Genomic DNA, 24,096 nt, shown 5'->3' on the forward strand with positions numbered 1-24,096 from the left:
AATACTTCACCTTTTCACCCCTCTCTTGTTTCCACTAATGAACTGCTTCACCTGAATGCTAGAATAGGTAAAATTTATTTTGGCTGCTAATTTACATGCAAAGTATCTATATGCGTCTGGGTACACATACATACATACATACATACATACATACATACATACATACATACATACATATGTGTGTGTGTGTGTGTGTGTGTGTGCATAGATAGATAGTTTCTTTCAATTCTCTACTTTTCCTTTCAATTGCATATTATTGAAAACTAACAAAGATGCCCACACTTCGCGGGTACCCGAGCGTACAGCAAAATCTCGGCCTATACCTTTGAATTTGACTTTGAAAAATGGTGTGCACCACCCCTACGGCAGAGACCATCATCATGTCAGGTTGGTCATTGATCCGTCCAGTGGCGTGGGCTGTAGGAGAGTATATATACCTAGGCTATGACCTTGACCTTTGACATTGGAAAATGGAGTGCACCATCCCTAGGTGGAGGACCATCATCATACCAGGTTTGATCATTATCGACCCAGTGATGTGAGCTGTAGGAGAGTTGCACACACACACACACACACACACACACACACACACACACACACACACACACACACACACACACACACGCACACACACACATACACACACAAACGAACGCTACTACTTTATAGATTACAAAACCTAAACTGTATTTAACACTTATTAAAATTTATCTATGGTTTAAAAAGTGGTATTAATTCAAGCAGTATATTTAATTTTGTAGGTAAATGTCTTCATCACTTATTAACTAAATTGTAGATCTTACTCTTTATAATATTATGAATATGCTTAATTAATACTTGTATAGTAATAAGTGTAACAATATACATCCCTATTTTTAGTCTCATAATTTTTGTAATCACTCTGATGATTAAACAAGCACTCCAAGTAATCTTATATTTAATTGTTACATTCGATCCTAAATACCTAGACTCATTAACCTTAAAAGTATTTATACATGTCGTAACTCCAATTCCTTTATATTAACCCTATTATCTTAATGAATTATTACACAATATATAAATCATAAACTTAACTAATATTAGTATGATTTAATAACCTCAAAAACGTACATTTTAATTAATTTTCTAAAATGTATATGAATATGTTACTTCCTTTAATTTATAATGTATTAACCCTTTACCCATCAATTAATACTAATAAAGTGAATGTTAACAATTTTTATAAATTCTTGATGCCAAAAAATATTGGTATATTTCGTCTTTGTGACATTTCGCCTATATGAATGTGCTGAGTATTATAATAATAATAATAATAATAATAATAATAATAATAATAATAATAATAATAATAATAATAATAATAATAATAATAATATCGTAATACAGCAGATTAAACATCGTTATATTAAATTTGGAATTATAGGTTTCTAATAATAAAATGTCTATAGATATAAAAATTAAATCTTGATATTTTATTTTGATTAAATTTTTAATTCAAAGTCAGTTGTTTCAACAAGTATTATTACTATTTTTATTATAGATTTAATTAAGCTAAAAGTTGTCTATGATATATGAGCTTGTTACTATAGCAACGGATAACAGACGTATTAACCACCCCTCCCTTTCGTTCTTTCTCCATTCTTTCTTTTTTTAACCTTTTTTTTTTACATTTCTGTAAATTTCAAGCGTAGAGGTCTGACCTAATTATAATAACTAATGTCACCCATGATTGTCTCGCAGCCGATGATTAAAACCGCCTGAACTTCCTTCTCTCCATTCATTCTCAGTGACTTTAAAACGTGTTTTTAAAGCAGAGAATAAAAAGATTTACCTCAATAAAAACAGAGGCTATGTCTGATGTGATATATTTCGATCGAAACAGTAGTTCGACTGTTACAATCAATGATAATCATAATTTTGTTTACCTAAATTGAATAAAATAGTCTCTTGCTCTTTATTTTTAAAATTTTTTTGTATATATATATATATATATATATATATATATATATATATATATATATACATATATATATATATATATATATATATATATATATATCCTCGATTGTAGATTTATATAGACAGATTTTAACAATATATGATTCTATTAAATGATTTCCATGTATATTGCTTACCTTCTCTTTGATAGCCGTCCATTTTTTCTCTGATGGATCAATTATATTATTAGCCACAGAAAAAAATCCCTATAACAAAAAAATAATTATAGCAATAATTAATATTATTTGATATCATTTAATAATTTTTAATATTAGTTAATACTGGGGAGACTTGTTGTCTCTCAGCTTCAAGGGAATACCACAGGCTGTTTTCAATGAGATCTTTGATGACCTGTGTGAGAGTTCCTTGTGAACCAATATTAGAAATCTACCAGCTACAAGCGCTAACCAGTCACATAGTACAACACAAGTTAAACAAAAGATGAAAGAACACCACATAAAGCCAAGAAAACTGAAACCACAAAATTGTAAATTACTCCCCCTCCCAATAAAAACAATTGAAGCATTGTCATCAACTGCCACCACATCAGATAGCCGAGAAGAATCAAGAAGGATGGAAAGATGGAGGAGAGAAAGCACTAAACAGACCTCTACTGGTAGGATGCAAAAGAAACCTGGACCTTGGAGAGGGTTATTGCCACCCAAATATCACTGAACACCAATGGTCATTGTCAAGCAGAAGTCAATGGCAAACGACTGTGTCTATAACACAAATTCATTTGCAAAGTTTCTCGAAAGAGGTGGAGAGTACTGGAAATCTGCGCGAGACTTACTGTCAACCAGACTCCAGGGAATACCACCGGTTTTGTTAATGATTAATCTCTGATGATGACCTTTGTGAAAAACTTCTAATAAAAACACAATAATAATTCTAATAGGTTGACGAGAAAGTTCTTGCAGATTTCAAATAAGTTTTCATTACAATATCTTTACTTTATATATCATTTTAAAGAGAGTTTTCACTTTATCTAATCGTTTTAATTACACTCGTTTTAAAATAATTATGTCTTCTTTTCAGAACGTTCAATACAAGATGCAAAAAAGCAAATTCGCATTATTTTCTATTTCAATTCAAGCTAGGCCGAAAATCAGCCAAAACAGCTCGCGATATCAAGAAAGCTTTTGGCCCAGAAACCACTATTGAACGCACAGCACAATGGTGGTTTAAAAAATTTTGTGGCGGCGACAAGAGTCTTAAAAGTGATGAACGTAGTAGACCACTATCGGATATTAACATCGATCAAGAGCTTTAGTCGAAGTCAATTCATGCACAACTGTTCGAGCACTTACTTCTGAATTAAACGTAACGTATACAACGATTTCCAACGACTTGGGAGGGATTGGAAAGACAAAAAAAAAAAAGAAAGACTTGATAAATGGGTGCCTCACAAGTTGAACGACAACCAAAAGAAACGCAGTCATAAAATGTCAGCTTCCATTCTTTTATACAACAAAATGACCTGTTTCGCGACCGATTTGTGTCTTGCGATGAAAAGTGGGTTCCTTACAACAGGCGACGCTCACCTCATTGGTTAGACGCCGACGAAGCTCCACGACACTTCCCGAAGCTAAAAAAAGGTCATGCTGATAGTTTTTTGAATGCAGGCGAAACCATTACAACAGAGAAGTACTGTCAACAAATGGATAAAATGCATCAGAAACTTCGGCAATAACACTAATTATTAATCAACAGAAAAGGCCCTATTCTCCACCACGACAATGCCTGGCCTCACGTTGCTAAAGCGATCCTGCAGAAGTTTACCGAATTGGGCTACGAAACCCTACCTCATCCGTGATAGTTTCCAGACTTCTCCTACCAACTACCAATTTTTCAAGCATCTAGACAACTTTCTGCGTGAAAAATACCTCAAAAACCAAAACGATATCAAAATGTCTTCAGCGATTTCATCGGCACCATAACGCAAGATTTTTACGTTGTTTGTAATGCATTTCTTTTGCATTGGCAAAAGTGCGTAGATTCTGATGGTGCTTGTTTTATTCAATAATTTTTGTTTGGACCGAAATAGGTTCATCTGAATTCATAAGTTAAAAACCACAAGAACTTTCTTGTCAACCTGATACAATTATTGGGGAAAACAATATAATTCCAATAATTGTAGGAGCACTACAGAACTTGGGTAAAAAAAAGAAGACCATGAAAAATCGGAATGAAGGGAAAGTCTAATAGTATATAATATAGGGTAATGCTTAAAACAGCTGAAATCTTTAAAAAAAAACTTCCGAATGCAGAAAGTAATCCACATAAACTGCAACAGAAGTAAAACGAAAAGATAGAGGAATACAACATAGAGCAAAAAAAATTGAATCCGACAAATTGTAAGTTAACTCCTCCCACCCCGCAAAAAATTGTAGTGTCAGCAAATTAATTTGCAATGGTCATCGAAAGAGGTGGAGAGTACTGGAAATCTGAGGAAACTTGATGTCACCCAGGCTACACACACACACACACACACACACACACACACACACACACACACACACACACACACACACACAAATTTATGCATTGGTTGTGCTTATTTGTGTTTTTTATCCTTTTTTAAAAATTTTTTTACATAGGCATCATCACTTATCAAGGCCCAGAGGCCACTAGAGGATAAGGGTTAAGAGTGTACAGTAGTCAATTCGACAATTTTTTCTCAATTTCACACACACAAACACACACACACACAAACACACAAACACACGCAAACACACACATGCACATATACGTGTGTGTGAAATTGAGAACAAAGATTAAAAATGAGTTAGAAACACGAATATGCACAACCAGTGCATAACAATGAATTTCAAGGCAGAAATACAAGTACTGGTTCCGATGAAGAAAGGAAATATCTAAATACAAGAAAGTATTAAGCTACCTAACTGAAGAGAGCTCTCGCCGAACGCAGGACTACAAATACCTGAGCATTCTTCAAAATAGGCAGAAGCAAACAAGCAGAAATAAAAGAGATAATACAAATAGAATAATTTAAAAGAGCTATAAAGCTTCTTAAAAAATAGTATTCACAGTCAGTCTGTCACTCTTAAGTGTCAAAGAATTTTCATCGATAAACGCACAGATTGAAAGGACGCATCTTAAGAAAATTGTTCATCTTTGTACTTACGTCTATTTCAGATTCTTTGGTTTTCGTTTTATTTTTATTTTCTGTGACTTTGACAACTGAATCGAGAATATCGATGCTATCGAGCAATTCTTTGACTGTAACGTTATCCTTCTTTTTTTTGTCTGTAATATTCGCTAATTCTTCCAAAACGAACGTTGTATCATCGCCAATGTTATCCTCGATATCTTTCATCTAAAAAAAATTAAATGTAAAATAAAATAAAAACACACGGGCACGTATGGCACTTTCTTTTATTCTATTTATTCTCAGTATTTTTTTATTCAAATATTTTAACGAGTGTGCACAATCCATCGGAAAATGACAGGGACAATATGCTTCATCAGTATTCGCACTAATATTCATACTCGTATTAGTAACATCTCAATCGACGGAGTTAAAAAGAAATAAGAAAGGAAGATAAACGTCTTAAATCAGAAACTAAAAAAAAACTTTAAAAAAGGCTGCCTTACTTGCTATATTCTTTATGCTTTCCCTTAAACCCTCAAAATACTTTCCTCTTGTTTTTTTTTTTTTTTACAAAGCTAGATGAGTGATTTTTGTGAAAGTTTGCCGAGGGGGAACCATAGATTGGCGCTCAGATGAGCACTTGCCATGAAAATAACGATAAAGCAGAGACAGGCTCGCAACTCTTCAGCGTGAAAGAGGTTGCAGGGAATAATAAAAGATACCTCCACTAAAATTACGAAGTATATTTTGAACTCTGTCAACGCAGAATAAGATCTTTCTAGCAGTTACTGTCCAAGTTTTTATACTTGCTAACATTTTTGTGACGAGACGGATATATATTTATTAATATATTTATATACAAATAGATACATATTGGTCTTTATTATAAAGTGGAGGATTTCCGTTAATTTCCTCTTATAATATATCGATTTAATACTTTAAGTAAACCTTTAACATATGTTTAAACATGATTGAACACATCCAGTAATCAATCTCAGTGAAGTTATATCAGATTAAGAGTGGTCCTGAATAGCGACACTTATTGAACTCGTATGAATTTTTTCAGTTTTATCACAATTTTGTTCACGCTGGGAATGGAGCATTCAATCAGATGCCAGGCATTCACCTGCTATCACATGCATTCCAACTGAGAGATCTTTTTAACATTCTATCCGTTACTTTAAGCCTAATTGTTCGTATCTCTCTTGCACTTGGTTCATCGGGTATATTTGCCAGGTAGCTTTTAAAATTCTTTTCATGAGTCCAATCGATCCTATAATTATTGGAATAAAGTAGGAGTTCAGATGGGTTAAGTAAAACGGAGATATGAGTCAAGATGGTAAATGATGTCACGTTTTAATGAGCTGAGAAAAAAAAAACAGTGACGTACATAGAACTTTTTCATGGCCCAAGTGAGAAAAACGGCAAAAATATAGTAATGGTCTCGGTGGGGCACAGGCTTATAAAACATTCATCTGAAAAGGGCACTTTAAAAACAGGAATAAAAGGGGCAGATGTTGAGTATTGATAGCACCCCTTCCTCTGCACGTCCCGGAAAAAAACGCTATTGTTTCAAATGAGTCTGCCCATGGAAGCTGAACTGGAGAATCGAATAATACGAGTCTGATATGCGACATTGCGCAAGACAGTTGACCAATAACGTTAACTGAAAGGAGCGCAAAATATCCCAAACAATTTTTCGTTATATCCACCAAATTAAGAAGATAAGTCAACTTTTAAATTGATTAAGATAATTTTAGTATTTCTCTTTTTTTTGCGAGTCAATTCTCTCCAGAAATAAAACACTTAGAAACTCTCAGCAAACGTCACTTCTATTCTTTCTGTATGAAGAGCATTTTTATTTGTCTAGCATTACTGATGGCGAATCACTGCCAAGGAAAAAGAGGGAATGGTGAAGCGAATCATTCAATGACCACTAAACGAAACGACGACAGCAGTGACGAACATAGAGAAGAGGAAAGGCAGCGAGAAAAGAAGGTAATTCACGTATCTATTATATAAAAGTCGCTTTGTGTGTGTGTGTGTGTGTGTGTGTGTGTGTGAGTTCCTTCTACATAAGTTCCGAAACGGCCGAGTCTATCTTTTGTAAATTTCGCACAAAGCTAATTTATATATCTGGCAGTGTTCTTAGATATGTTTTGTACAGAACTTGGTCCAATAAGTATCAAAAATAAAAAAAATCTGATCTTAATAATAACTTTTCTCTCTTATAGATGAAAAGAAAAGAATAATTTTTGCAGGGAATATTTTCCGTTACACTGGCCAAGGGAGATAATAAACAAATTAGCAGTTCATTTCTTCTTAAACAAAAAACAAACAGATTTATTACGGATCGAATTATCCCCAGTTTAAGCCCGGGTGTACTGCATTATTTTATTTTTTATTTTTTATTAATAATAAATTGAATCTACGATAAAAGAAGATGTGCCATTTAAAATCGCCGAAAATCATTTCTTCGTTTGCATATTTTAAAACTAAACATTAATTAGAAGTGACTTTTCCAGTGCATTCACCGTCAAGACCAAATATCAGCTGATGTGATATTGTAAACGAACACAGAATTTAGTGAACGACATTATCATTATTATCCTTTATTTATATTTTTTGCAAATTAGTCCACCGGGCAAATTATTCCCCCTAATATATAATAATCAATAGAGGATTGATCCTATAATAATACATAGAAATCTGCATAAATTAAAATATCACGTTTAAGCGTATTGTACGACCAGGCAACGCCGGGGTGCCAGCTAGTTACATCTATAATGGATATTGAACTTGTTGCTAACGATTTTTAAAAGTGGGAATCTAAGAAATAAATGATATGCAAAAGCCGCGTAAAAGGGTAATCGGCATAAGTATTGACTTATTGAAAACGTTATACTTGACTGTTTAGTAAGTTTTGTTACTTCAATGTTTATGTTCTATTTAGATATACTATATATATTTTAGAATTAAAGTGAATACGTGATAAAACAAAAAAAATAACGTTCTTAAAGCGTTATTTTGATTACGTAAAGTTTATAGTCCACATCAATTGATATATATATATATATATATATATATATATATATATATATATATATATATATATATTACAATATAGTGCTTGTGAGTTTCACCGCTCTTGAGAAGGATAGTTTGACGTGTTCTTGTTAATTATTTTACTTAGTCTGTTTTCAGGTGGAAAGTTTTTCTCTGTTATTTTATAAAATTCTTTAGGGATATTATTTAGAATATCCTCACTGAATGGGGGGTTAAACCAAACTTGTTTCTTTTTTTGTCTATTTGTCCTATTTTTATTCATGTTACCACCCCTATGTGCTTCCCCATTGTTGCTGACTTTTTTTTCGCACTACTCATTGTTTTCATTGCCATGTTATGTGAAATTGTTTGGTTAATTCTATTATTTTTATCATTGACCTCCTCTATGTATTTTATTTTGCTATGATAACCAGAAACAATGAAAAGTTTAAGGGTGAAATAGCTTAATAACTGAATAGATATTAAACTTAACTTAAGGTAAATTGAACGGTTACAACCGAATTTGAGGATAGAAATAACTTAAATATTGATAATACTTATGTCAACAGAAAAAAAATGGTTAAAAAAACGGTTTTAACGAGTTGTTAGGAGAGTATATATATATATATATATATATATATATATATATATATATATATATATATTGGCAGCATTTTTTCTCTGATGCATGTTTCGTTGAACAGCTTGTTTCTCTTACAATCCTTTTTTCATTTGGCGGGCCAATGTTCGAACGTTCTGTTCGAATGTAAAAAGCAATTTGCCATAGTCGCGCTGTTTTCGACTTCCATGAGTCGTCTTCATGCTAGTGATGAAGTAAAAAATTGCGTTTGGTGAATTTATTGAAAAAGTCGGTTAAAATCATATAACATCATTAAAAGCAGTTAAACTTCCCCCCCCCCTATATTGAAGCTGATTGATGGTCGATTTGTTTATGCGAATGAGTAAGGCTTCCATGATTGGGAGGCGCAGATTACAACTTGAGACAGTTAAAATGGCGTTTTTTTTTAATTAATATGTTTCTAAATTCATTTTTGTGAGCGTCATGTGCTACAAAGTATTTGTAGATGGAACCGTCGAGGAAAACAGATGACATGCAAGCCGGCAATATATACTGGTTCTAGTCATGCCGATGCACAAGTTGGTTTTGGAGGCCCACTTCCCTATAGGACATTTAAAAACATACACGGCGACTATGGCAAATTTCTTTTTACACTCGAAAAGAACGTTCGAAAATTGGCCCGCCAAATGGACAAAACGCAGGGACACCCGGCGTAGCCCAGTTGTAAAATACGCTTAAATATATTTTAATTCATGCGGACTTCGTATATCTTATTATTATATAGTCAATTTTCTATCGATTCTTATATATTATAAAGTAATTTAAAAAATAAAAAGTATATCCATATGACTTGGGTGCATCAGCTTGAAGCGAAACCAAAACCAAAACTTATGAAGAAAAAAAACACATGCATGTTACGTTGCGGGGGGGGGGTCTGTATGACGGTGCCTATACGGCACCAGAACGAATATGTTGCATTGTCAGGAGTTCTATATGACATGGACGGGTGTATATATTACGTGCGTGTGTCTAATTCGTGTAATGTCTGGTGGTATAAAACTTACAACAACAGATACATTTTAACAACGGACATGTAATAAAAGGGACAAATAGCAGTTCTCTGGGGTTGTAATATGGAACCAATCAGAGAAACATACCTGATCCGTCTCTGATCTTGTTTGACGGATCTGCAGGAACAGCTGCAAAGAGGGTTCAATCTCAATGAATCAGCAAACTCCAGGTTGTCTTTTCTGCAACTTTTACTTTTGATGGTCCCCATTGGAAATCTGCCGCTGGTCCTAGACTAACGCATTCTGATCCCCTCTACTGGGAGCCATCACCGTCCGAATCGACCCGATTTCTCTCACTCCCGGTTCTTCTGTGTCTGCTCTCTCTCGCGTCCAATCTCTGACTCTTCAAATCATCGGATCTTTTTTTACAAAAATCTAACTAAAGTCAACGTCACTTTATAGTGACCTCTACGTAAGAGTCGTAAAACTAAAACAGTCAATCGATTTTAAATTATTCTTTACTTTCTACATTCCTTAATTTATTAAACATCTTAACATAAACAATTTTCTTCGTAAATATTTATTTTGATAGGATAACATTCTATTTTTACAAATATTACAACGATCCTAATAATCGGCTATTATTTATAATTTCATCATATTAATCAGTTTCCGGTATTTTCTGGTAGACAAACAACATAGCATATATATATATATATATATATATATATATATATATATATATATATATATATAGTAATTTATAAAATATATATGGCAATTAAGCTACACTGAATATTCGGCGTTTCATCCACTTAGAAGCCTGAGGAGTCCTAGAGTGGATGAAACGCCGAATATTCAGTGTAGCTTAATCGCCATATATATTTTATAAATTACTAATTAGCTCTACCTACGTATTGAGCACTTTTGAAGTAAATACTTAAAGTTTACGCATAAATCTATACTTTCGTATATTAATTTTATGTGAGTAAATTAAGTAGTTATATATATATATATATATATATATATATATATATATATATATATATATATATATATAACTTGAGCTTCTTCAGCTATAGTTAAAACCGAAACCAAAACTTATGGAGAATTCTTTGTAAAATTATTTATAAAAAAATAGATGACTTGCGTGCCATCAGCAATAATCAAAACCGAAAGCAAAATTTATGAAGAATTCTTGATAAAATTATTGATCACAAGAAATGGAAAGTCATAACAATTAAATGGTAGTCACTCGGAAAAAAGATGTAAGCATTACACACAAAATAACACACACTATCGTATTAATATATAGATATTTTTTTAATATATATTTAATAGAATTACCCTTTCTTTAAGTTCTCCAAATTCTACACGCGCACAAAATTCGTTACTCGGTAGCTCCCATGTGCCATCACCATTGCAGTATCTCATTTTATAACCTGCAAATATAAAGAACATGAATTAGATAGTTTTGCTCATGAAATAAATTTAAGGAATTAAAAATGATATTTAAAAACAGTTACTCTCATATAAGAGGCATTGGCTGCCAGAAAATGAATTTAAAATCACAGACAATACATTTTTCAGTCGAAAACGTAATTAGAAAAAATGTTGTAGAAGAACAAGAAATAATAAGTAAACATTATATTAGATTATTTAATCTAGTCGGTATTCCTTTCTATCACCTGTGTACTGTAGTTTTATTCAGAATGTGTAAATGTTATTGATGTCAGTGGAAAAGTTGAAAAGTAACTTAATCACTTTTACCATAATTACAAAATCTGGTTCTTTTTATTTTGATGTTTGAGCCATTCTTCCTGTGGCCATATTCTTTATCGGATTCAATCAATTTACGCAATCGTGAGGTTCTTTCACTTTATCGCTCCCTTGGATTATCTTCCCATTTTTGGTTATTCACTTTGAGTATTTTGATAGGTTATTGTATAAAGATTATTTTCTTTATCTTAATCAATTATATATATATATATATATATATATATATATATATTGTGTACAGAAAGTTGTTAGTTGAGACAGGTCATTGGTACCGTCGGTTTCAAGCCCGATAATAAGGCCCGTTTAAGGTATCCTTATCAAGCTCTCTTCAGCCAATATTCGTCTCGAGACGAATATTGGCTGAAGAGAGCTTGATAAGGATACCTTAAACGGGCCTTATTATCGGGCTTGAAACCGACGGTACCAATGACCTGTCTCAACTAACAAATTTCTGTACACAAAATATAAGTACGCTCTTAAAATTTGGATTTTCCTTTTAATTGAGCACTCTGCTGGAATTCTTTTTCCAAAAAAAACTAATCATATATATATATATATATATATATATATATATATATATATATATATATATATATATATATATATATATATATATATACCATTTGAAAAGGGAATTTTTCCGAAATTAATAATGGAATTTGTCGCAGACATAACAAGTAAGGTATTTTACCAATACAACTGAATAAATATATGTATATGTAAAATATATGTATGTACTTATTGATTTGTAAATCGCCACTTGTTCTCGTCTTCTCTTACCAACAACGACTATATTTCATTCCTCGCATTGTGACAGCCTTCTAAATCTCTAATATATATATATATATATATATATATATATATATATATATATATATTAAATCACTATTTCAGCAGATTTGATTGCATACGACAGTTTTCTTTATTTATTTTGGTTGTAGACCCGTGCTAGGAGTCACAAATGAAAGAAACCACAAGTAGTGTAAAGTGTATAAATATAATATGTATTTATCATAAAGAATACAGGAGTCACTAAAGTGGTATGAGGGGAACGTGTTCGTGGCATGCATGGTATGAATGTCTCCATCTAGTCTCTGAAACCAGTTGTATTCATAGCACTGGTTGATTCCACTTAGTTCTCAAATAGGAGTGATATGTACTCCACACACACCCTCCCGAGCTTTTAATTTCCCCGGAATGATCGTATAGCTCTTTTTCCTAGGGTTGATCTCTATCGGATCGGTCATTTCCTTTTTCTGGAGGAGCGGCGTTGTCCGGCTGCTTGTGGTTTTACCAGGTCAAACGTATCATATATCTGGTCCATTATCTCTTCTTGTTCAGCAGGAGGTTGTCTTTCGTTATCGTTGATACGTTTCCGAATTTGGTTTAAATGCTTCTTGTGAGTAAATCTTCGATAATGTAAACCATCTGCCCGATCCTTTTTTTGGACCTTTCCTAGCTCCCACATCGTACTATTATTTTTGTGTACCTGAAAAATACCTTTCTACCAGGTAAGTACCTCTTTTTAAGAACTATATTATTCGGCTGTTTCACCTGTTTTGGCAAACGTTTCTCGAAAACCGACTTAGTTTTCCTCGCGAACATAAACTCTGCTGGTGACATCTTCGATGGAGTGCTTTCATTTGGCGTAATTCGGAAAACTTTTAAAAACTACTGGAGCGCCTTTTCTGAGGGCGTTCCTTTAGCTTTCTTCAGGGCTCTTTTCAGCGTGTCTATAAACCTCTCTGTTTGGCCATTCGATTGGGAATGATAGGTTGGCGTCGTTATGTGGTTGACCTGGAAATTCTCGTAGAAGCGCTTAAAGTTTGCTGAAGTGAATTGTGTGCCATTGTCTGACTAGACAATCTACTATACCAAACCTAGCATACGATTCGTGAAGAGCACTGATTGTGAAATCCGTCGTTGGACTTTTACATCGAAATACCTCAGTCCATTTTGAAAAACTGTCTACCACTATTAAATAATATTTTCCATCCAGTGGGCCTGCGTAATCTACGTGTATTCTTTGTCATGGGTGGCTAGCTTTAGGCCACGGGCTAATTTGTATTGGGGGTGCTTTTGCAATCAATGCGCATCCCTTACACGACTTTACCGTATCTTCTATATCAGTGTCCATACTCTTCCAGTAAACGTAGGACCTCATGAGGCTCTTCATTCGAGTAGCTTCAGGATGCCCCGTATGAAAATCCTTTAGGATTTTCTTTTGTAGTGTAGCTGGGATTACTACTCCTTCTTGGTGCAACAATACCTTATTGTACATGGAATAAACTTCCTCCGCCGATTAAACTGATTGAATTTTTTGTTTCGTTTCTTTGATGAAACTATCTTCTTCAGCCTCCCTTATTATATCTTCCAAAGGCACTGGTAGTTCCTTGATCGTATTACACAGTATTTGTGTATAGTCCTTTTCACTTTATATTGACGCTATTTCTGTGTTTTCCAGCAGTTCCCTTGATTTCGGGATTAATCCCAACAATCCGTCTGCGTGACTTAACTTCGCAGATGTAAGAAATTCCATACTGAAATGGTAATTCAGTAGAATGCCCCACCCCCATCTTTGCAGTCTGTTAACTGTGTATGTTGGCAGACCCTTTTTAGAGCCAAATATGGTTATAAGCGGCTTATGGTCAGTTTGTAATTTAAATTTACGACTGTGAAAAAATCGGTGGAATTTTTTAACCCTGAATATGATCCCCAGTGCTTCCTGTTCGATTTTGGAGTAATTCTTCTCGCCAGGCAGTAAAGTTCTTGACGCATGGGCGATCTGCTTAGTGGCCCCATCAGGCATCTTGTGTAGAAAACCGACCGCCTGTACAACAGTCAAGGCTTCGAACTATTACGCTAATCGGCAGCTGCTAAGCGGGTAGTTAATTAACCATGTTTTGACATCATTCGAATACCTAAGCTCGATTTGTTTACACAAAGAGTATCGCTTAATACGCTAATGGTAATTTGTATATCACTTCCCTATATGCTCAACATAAGATCAGGAGCATTATATTGTGTGTGTGTGTGTATGTGTGTGTGTGTGTATGTGTGTGTTTGTGTTTGTGTGTGTGTGTCTGTGTTTCGACTGATTGATTAGTTTGAGTGTGTCACTACTCCAAGAATGAATGCAACTCAGTAGAAATTAACTATCGGAGATTTAAGGCAAAGGTTGTCTGACTTACCAATAAATCCATCATCACACGGAATTTCTGACCATTGTTCAGCTGGCGTTAGCGGCCAGTTGCCTTCCTGAGGACATGTTACCTTCTCTGTTGATGAAATATAAAAAATATAAAATTAAAATACAAGTATTACTAAATATAAGTATTACTAAAATATAACTATTACTATTTTTTTATAAATATACACCCATATAATATAAAGTAATATATTGTACATATATTTTCAGGATTTCAGTATTTACTTCCGTTGTGTTCATTAATAATAATTAGTAATATTAAAATATATTTTCAACAAAAAAGCTATACAGAAACGTTCATCTTTTATTCCAACAGAAAATTATAAGATAAATTACAATTAGATAATTTCCTGCGCTAGAATTACATGATTTAGCTATAACATGAACCTTTATTTATTGTAAGTATAATAAATAATTCATACATTTACATGCGCATATATATATATATATATATATATATATATATATATATATATATATATATATATATATATATATATATACACTAATACATGCATATGCATGCACACACTATATATACATATATATATACATACACAATAATATATACATATGCATGCAATATATATATATATATATATATATATATATATATATATATATATATATATATATATATATATATATAACTGCTTAAGCGGTTTCAGTGCCAGTGTTAATAATGTACATTATAAACATGTATTTGCTTTACGGAAAACACACATATATATACACACACACACACACACACACACACACACATATATATTTGAATAGGGACACTGCGTATTTTTATATTGGATATAATGTTAAACATGATATAGAAAGAGAAAGGTATAGAGTAGTAAAAGATAAAGGAAAAGTAAAAATGAAGAGATACAGAGAGAGAGACAAAGAGAGAGAGAGAGAGAGAGAGAGAGAGAGAGAGGGGGGGGAAGAGGAAAACAGAAGAGGAAAAGACATAAAGATAAAGGGAGTGAATAGATTTAGACAGGAAAAGAAAAGGAATAAGAAAAGAGAAAAAAATTAAAGATGGAAATATAGAAAGTGCATGCGCGTGCACTCGCGCGTATGTGTTACATTATGCTGCAATTTCTACAGCAGGCTATATAACGCAATTAGTTCAAGTGCCAAAATTTGCATGCGAGTTTATATGATATAAATGACAACCTGTTTCTCAAAAGGATCACACTGACAAAAATGTTTATACAAAAAAAAAGGTTGGCGCATTCCTTCTGCAATGTTTTGATTTCTGAATGAATGTTCTTGGTTTTTTTTTTTCAACAATCCATTGCGTGTGTGCACAACCAGTGATAATTCTGGAGTTACCCATCTCAATATGTAACTCGTGTGTGTGGGTGCGCACGCGCGTGTGTGTGGAAGAGAGAGGGAAGAGAGGAAGTAATAAAGACGAACAAAACGTGTAGATTTTCTTACTTGGTTGGTAAACGCTGACTATGAAATTTGCTTCCCCTTTCCCTTGGCTATTTGTAGCTCGACACAAGATGTCGGATTCGACAGTCACACCTGACAAAGTTATTGTTGCTTTACCGTTAAAATATTTGGTTGTATTGCTTCTAAATGACCCTGAAAAAGAAATATGGCATTTCATAAATACGTTATAGATAGGCACAATCATTTTAGAAACATGTGTGTATCAATAAATATTAGTCACTTGTTATACCAACAGACACTTGTGTTTTATGCTCAGTGCATCATCAGTGCAGGAAGTGATAATTACTGCTGGTCGGGTGATTTGAACCTAATCAACAAAGCAAACCTTGATAATGTGATTTAGAAAGCATTAAAACATGATAGGAAAATCGACATAGGCAGAATACTTAATTGTACTTGCTCTTAAAAAATCATTTATTGACGGTCGGTTTAGCTGACTCCACCCATCCTTGCCACTGATATGATACCATCAACATTCTTCCAAGTGTTAGGAAGTAGGAAAGAAAGAGAAAAAGAAATATTAATGAGGATAGAAGAAATACGTTTATCAGTGGAACGATGAATGTGAAGTTGTTCACAAGAGAACACAAAGGACATCCAGGGTGGGATCTTCAGTCAAAATGTGGCGATGAACAGGAAAAAGAAGATTAGTATATTTTAGAGCAAATTTTGAGATTGTCATTGGGTTTTGCAACGGTTTACGACTGTTGAGAACGGTTGGGGACAAGCTGTGGTTTGCGACAGTTGATGACAGTGTTCGGTTGACAAGAGTTGCAAGTTCGAGACTTTTGAAGGCAGGTTGCGGTTTAGACAAGGCCAAGAAATCTTTAGGAGGTAGTGAGGGGAAAATGAATTGACCTTCCGACAAACGAAGATGGCGTCAGCAATAGAAGTAAATGTGGACCTTAGCGTTCAAAGCGTCGATGGTGTGAGACGCACACGCAAAGTGCAACTGATATTTGCAAAATGCCTCGGAGTTTGTGTTCTATTTATTTTACTATTTTTTACTTGTGAACCAGTGCGCGTATCCTCGGCAACCAGTAATACGAGAGATGACGACAAGGGCAGAAGAGAAGATTAAAGTGAAGAAGACCTCATGGATACAGCCTTGGGGCCAGCGATGTTGCTGAGCAGGGGACCACGTGATCAAGCATTACGTTTTTCTCGATGACTGTCGAGGCCTGGTGATTTGAAGACAATTTATTCATCTCTAGCTACTCGCTCTTCTATAGTAAAATCTGCATAGCCAAGTTAATCTGACAGATTTTGAAATCCTTCAAGTTTCATTCTAATATTCATATATATATCTGTATTTACAATATTGATAAATTATATTGCAAACCTTTATCATGTCGACCTATCGTTGTGGATTAAATAAAGGGCTATGTTCAATATTTCATGCAGCTTCTCGTGTTCGAGAGAAAGATTTCCGGGTTCAACAAGATACAACTGAAGAAGGTCAATTTTTACATCGGCCGAATGTTGTGAAAATAACATTTAATATTAGAACAGTAGTCCAAATAATTAAACAATACGAATTATCGATCCTCATCTAAAAATTCAGAAAAAATAACATCATTTTAACAAGATTAGTTATAGCTTCATAAGATAATATTTTAATTAATAATTTAATGTGCAAAATATACTATAATATAATTTTACTATTAAAGTCTTATTAAAAAACAATAATTTGGCAATACAAATCAATCAAATAAAATTAAAAAACAAAGGAAACTGTTAAATAATCGTCGAGCAGAAGCCGTAAACTATCTATCTATCTATCTATCTATCTATCTAGTGATGAGTGGACAACAGAGATTTGGATCGTTGTGTTTCAACTGGTTGTCAAACCTGTAAAACTCTGGGACTGGTCAGTTTGCACCAGAAAGTGTCCGAACGGGGACCGACATGACGTGTAAGGTGTCACATGTCTCGGTTTGCACAAACATAGTGTGGAGTTGGATTTGAGATGCCAAGAGGGATAGATGGGTTAAAATAGGCCTCCCCATGAGAAGAGAAGTCTTAGATAGGAGACGTAGAAGAACCACCCCGTCAAAATCGTCGATCACTCCTCTGCTATGACGAATACCTTGGAGTGAAATGAATACATAAAATCTCATATCGTCTTGGGTCCTGTCTTGAGTTTTCCTTCTAACAGATTCTAACCCCCCCAAGGACGTTTGACAAACCTCACAGAAGAAACAATAGCAAAAAACAGGTATATCGTCAATGTATATGTTATATTATATGTTCTGATACGCACACACCAACACCACTAGATGAGATGAATTGCGGGCCATAAAATAGACATTAAAAATACAAGGACAACACTCCGTTACACAACGTAATAGTTATATACATATGGTCCGTTTATGATTAAGAAACAACAGACATTTGTTAGTGTCACGTATACACATTCAAAACGTCACAATGCAAATGCGACATGAATAAGTCACAAACGCTAGCACGTATAAACACACGTAAGATTCAACTATATCACTCTATCACACATACGTTAATGTAGTACAATATATATACGGTTATATAAACACCACCCCCACAACGTAACAAAACAAGAGTGAAAGAAAAACTTCTGAAAAAGGTCAGTTTGGCAACACGGGTTCAAAATGAATGAAGCAGACTGTAACATAGTACATATGAGCGCGTGAGAAAATAGCAGCAGCGAAAAATGGCTGGCTTGCAAATAGATTAGCAGCAGTAGTAGCCGAAAAAGCGCATATACGAATTAGGAAGTGTGGGCGATAGGAAAAAGGGGAAAAAGGAGAAAAAGGACGCCACATACTCCGGGAGGAAGCAAAGTGTGCGTCGAAGAAAATAGACGTGTAAAGTTGAGGAAGAGAATGGGCCGGCTGTGGCCGGCATGCGTTCGGAAGAAGGAGAAACGCGGAGCAGGCAAAATTGACATCTGGCAGCGAAAGACTTTTTAAGTGGTATCGAGATGGGAGAGTAATGGTACTAAATGACTTTTAAAAAAGAAATAGCTTTCTTTCATTTGTTTGATTGTAACTGCAACGTTACAAGACGACATTTTGAAGAAGCGCAAAAAAAAAACAAAAAAAAAACTAATGTTTGCTCACCTTTTGCTTTGTGAAAGGTTATATTAGCTGTAACATTATTAACAATTGAACAAGTTATTGTCACATTTTGCCCAACTTCAATGTAGGGAGAGTTTGATGTAATCTTTACTTTCGGGAGAGGGTAAACACGCAAAGCGATGAAAGCACGTTTTGATTTAATAGGCCCAGCAGCGAGACATTGTATATTACCTGAAAAAAAAATGGAGAGAATGATAATAGCTATCCAAGAAAAAACAAAAAACAAATAAAAGTTTAATGTAGTTTGCTTTAAGTATTATTTAGTGTGTATATAAATGAAATTCAAATTTATAAAAAGAAATACAATGCAGTGGTGTAACATAGACACAAACTGAATCAAATTAAAATATAATGGTGGAATAAGCTATGCAAATTCACCTATATATATATATATATATATATATATATATATATATATATATATATATATATATATATATATATATATATATATTTATAGGTGAATTTGCATAGCTTATTCCACCATTATATTTTAAGTTGAATAATATACACCATACAAACACTACCGGGTTTGAATATATTGCTAAGTGTTAGTTTTACTCATTTAGAACTGCTTTAAAGCTTCACCTCTCACTCATTTTGCGACTAAATTTCAAACAATTTTTACAGTTCATACGTCACCTTCTCAGTTATATTTTGAAATAAAAATTTTCAATTTCCGGTTATTAAAACAAAAGTTAAAATAAAATTACTTGAGTTCAAAAGTCTTCAGAATAAGTAATGAACGTGAGAAACGGTTTCTTCTGATTGGTGTTTGTTACCATAGCAACTTTTTCAACATTGACGTTTTAGAAACAATTTCTTCTGATTGGTTGTTGTTTACGATAGCAGCTTTTTCATCGCCGACACCTTAATAAATCATAGCAGGATTGTCTCTCGCATGCGACCTTATTTGTGTTTTATAGAGTGAGTCAACATAAGTGATGCTCTTTGCAGTGTTAGGACTGATAGTCTTTCTCTTACGACGTCGCCTGTTAATTCTGTTTCTCTTTCTTTTTGTCCCTTTTTCTGTTTATTTACTTAATTACGTCTTTTATTTGATATTTTTTATTTAATCAATTAAAGAAGTTGGTAATAGTTTTTGTATAAATTGTTGACAATGCGAATGATATTGAACACAAAAAAGAAAATATTATTTCAAAGCAAGCTTGGAAAAATCATGGATTACAATAAAACATATTGCAGCATTAAGATTTTTTTCAAATCCAATTCAACATTATATAATAAATTCTTAATTTATACTGCAATAACTTAAGTTATAAATTTATTATATTTTTTACTAGAATATGTTGTCTTTTTCTTTTCTAGTTTGAACAACTAGGCCTTTTACTTTTTTAAGTTTAATCTTAATCGTATTACTTTTCACACTCGCAGTTTTCTATGTAATTATATATATATATATATATATATATATATATATATATATATATATATATATATATATATATATATATATATATATCGGGAATTTTTAGTGCAGGGTGTCATGATTAACACCAGTGCAGGGTGTCATGATTAACACCAGTATATATATATATATATATATATATATATATATATATATATATATATATATATATATATATATATATTTCTGTAGAAATATATTTCCTTATAATATATATCAATCCTTAAAAAAGCTCAATGTAATTACAGAGCAATATAGAGAATAAATGACAAAAAGTTATATTCCAAAATTCATGATGCTGACCATCTTATAATTTATTCCTTTAATTCAGTTGACTTATACAATTCTTGACAGTATCTATCTTTTTGTCATTTATTCTCTCTCTCTCTCTCTCTCTCTGAGATTATTATTATTATTATTATTATTATTATTATTATTATTATTATTATTATTATTATTAATTATCTTGTCAGCATCAGACAAAGCAAAACAATTTGCCAAAAACTTTGCAACTAATTCTATCCTATGCGATCAGGGCCGTCAACCTCTCGTTTTCCATCCTGTGTCTAAAAACACGCTATGCGACTTACAAATATATATGTGTGATGTTGCCAACTAATCAAAAACTTCGATTCAAGTAAAGCAACTAGCTATGACGTCATTCCTATTATAATGTTCAACCAGAACTAGCTCCCATAAACGCTGTTTTAAGGAGCATTGCTCCCCAACACCCTGGAAAACCTAATTAGTATGTCCCGTATCTAAAAATTCAGGTAATCGCTCATCTCCGTCTTAATACAGACCAATCAGTCTCCTGTGCGTCATGAGTAAGTTGCTAGAATTTGTGTTAAATAGAGAAGTAGTCAACCACCTCAGCAGAAATAACACCCTTCATGACATGCAATATAGCCTTCGTTCTGCTAGATGTGCTAAGAGTTATATCTCACAGTATTAGCGAATTTCTCGATAGATGCTTCCTTTCTAAGATAATTACCCATGACATATCAAAGGCCTTTGATATGGTATGGCATAAAGGTCTACTCCACAAAATCTCCAGCTACAGCATAGCTGGAAATGTCTTCTAAATTATTAAATCATTTCTCTCTGAGAGGCTCATAAGAGTAGAGGTTGATGGGCAGAAATCAGAAGCTCACAGTATTAATGTTTGAGTCCTCAGGCGTCAATCCTGGGCCAAACTCTCATCCTGATCTGCATCAATGATCTCCCAAATCACATCGTAAGATTATTTGTAAACATTTATGCTAATGACACTACTATCAACACTTTAAAATCTGTAAACAACCAAGTTCTCTCTGATTCTCTCTCCTCTGACCTTGATCGTGTGGTATAATGAGAAAAGAGGTGGCTGGTTACTTTTAATGCATCTTACACTAAGCTTCTATCTTTACATCATCACACTCTGATCCCCATCTGGCATCAATTGAAATGGCTGGCTCTTGTATTCAGGAAGCTCCATGTTTTGACAAACTTCTAGGTCTGACCTTTACTCCTGATCTGAGATGGAACACGCACATCAAATCCGTTATCTCACTGCTGATGCAATTCTCTACCTGTATAAGAGCCAAGTACGTCCAAGAATGGAGTACTGTTGCCACATCTGGGCGGAAGCTGCTTGTTTATCTTGCCTTGACAGAGTTCAAAATAGAGTTCATAGCCTAGTGAGGGAATACCCTTTTCTCTTTCCTGCCATCTCTTTCCAACAGAAAAGACGTTGCGAGCCTGTCTCTGCTCTATCGTTATTTTCATGGCAAGTGCTCGCCTAAGCTCCAATCTATGGTTCCCTCACACGAAAAAAAAAAAAAAACTCACCCAGCTGAAACCACTATCAATACTTTCCCCCACTCTTTATCTGTGCCTAAACCTAAACGTAGATTCCATGAACAAAGTTTCTTTCTTAGAACTACACGCCTGTGAACCTATTCCGTTTTCCTGCTTTCCAACTGACTACAATATTGTTGTCTTCAAGTCCAACGTAAACAAATTCCTGATGACTCATCTCCTTAAGTAATCCAATTTACCAAATTTCCACTACTAAAGATGACTACGACATGGCCCTCTTGACCACTGTACACTCATTAACCCTCCTTGTATCCTCGAGTGGCCTCCGGGCCTTGATAAGTGGGGGACTCCTTTGTAAAAAAAACGTATAAATCATGTAGAATCTTCTATCTATACTCCTATAAATTTGGGATGTTTTGTGTATTGATATTCATATTAAAAACCCTTTTTTCTATTTCTTTTAAAAAAAAAATACAACTTTGTTATATATGGATCGTAAAATTGGCTTCATCTGCAAAAGATCTAGATAATTTGCATATTCTTTTAAACATTCATTTCAATTAATTCCCCATTAGTTTTTTCGGCTTTTTATGGGATGATCATATTTAGTTAATTATTAAGTGTAATTATATTCATGCAGATATTCTACATGATTTATACTTGCATAATATTTGCGTAAAAAGGTTATAGAAAACAAAAACTTCTTTCTATATATATATATTTATATGCGTATATATTTTTGTTTAAAATTTTGTCAACCAAACTCTTCCTTCAGTCGTTGGTCTATAAACATGAAATTTCATATATAAAGTATTCGAGCCATGCGGAACTTTATATTTGGGTTTAAGCTTGGGAAAATCGGTACAAAAATGTTAAATAAAGAAATGGAATTTGCCAGGTGAAGATCGAACGATGGCATTACGAATATGCATCCATAACGTAGTAGCTATTGGTTTATGTTTTAATTTTTAGCCTTGCAGCAAATGTCTTCATAGCTTAGTCATTAACGCCAGAGGAAAAAATAAATTGTAAGCTAAACGTCTTGTTTTCGATTCTAGGTGATGGCGCACAAGTCAGTTTTTAAAAACTTTTAAAATCATTACTATATATTTGGTCCAATATAATTTAATAATAAATACGAAATCTGTTTTAATGAAAATATCATATTTAAGCGTATTTTACGACTGAATAATGCCGGGCGGCCTGTTAGTATATCTATACTATTAATTAAGGGTTTTTGTGTATCCAATTAAAAACCCTTTTGTTCTGTTTATTAAAAAGAAAATATAACTTTTAAACATTAATTTTAATTAATCCCCCTATTAGTCTTTCTGTCTTGGGACAATTTTAGATTTTTATTCCAAAATTCCATGTATATATATATATATATATATATATATATATATATATATATATATATATATATATATATGAAAATTTGGAATTAAATTCAGTAGATTAAAAAAGATTATGACAAATTTAATTTTCGAAAAATAAATTTGTCATAATCTTTTTTTTTAATTTACTGAAATAAAAAAATTATTTTCTTAATTTAATTCCA

At 33.3% G+C, this 24,096-nt stretch overlaps 1 protein-coding gene across 3 annotated transcripts in view; it reads right to left on the bottom strand.

Moving 5' to 3' along the window:
* LOC145279653 (adhesion G protein-coupled receptor B3-like) overlaps positions 1-24,096 on the bottom strand; it is a 267,375-nt gene that overhangs the window by 97,485 nt on the left and 145,794 nt on the right. For all 3 annotated transcript variants that reach the window (XM_080130888.1, XM_080130886.1, XM_080130887.1), the window contains exons 8-13: positions 19,289-19,477; positions 16,173-16,322; positions 14,719-14,805; positions 11,096-11,190; positions 5,147-5,338; positions 2,136-2,204 (exon numbers count right to left, since the gene is read on the bottom strand). In XM_080130888.1, the coding sequence (XP_079987014.1) occupies positions 2,136-2,204; positions 5,147-5,338; positions 11,096-11,190; positions 14,719-14,805; positions 16,173-16,322; positions 19,289-19,477 (782 nt within the window). The remainder of the gene's footprint in view (positions 1-2,135; positions 2,205-5,146; positions 5,339-11,095; positions 11,191-14,718; positions 14,806-16,172; positions 16,323-19,288; positions 19,478-24,096) is intronic.

This window comes from Euprymna scolopes, chromosome 7 (genome assembly GCF_053919585.1).
Source record: "Euprymna scolopes isolate OS-2025 chromosome 7, ASM5391958v1, whole genome shotgun sequence".
NCBI lineage: Eukaryota > Metazoa > Mollusca > Cephalopoda > Sepiida > Sepiolidae > Euprymna > Euprymna scolopes.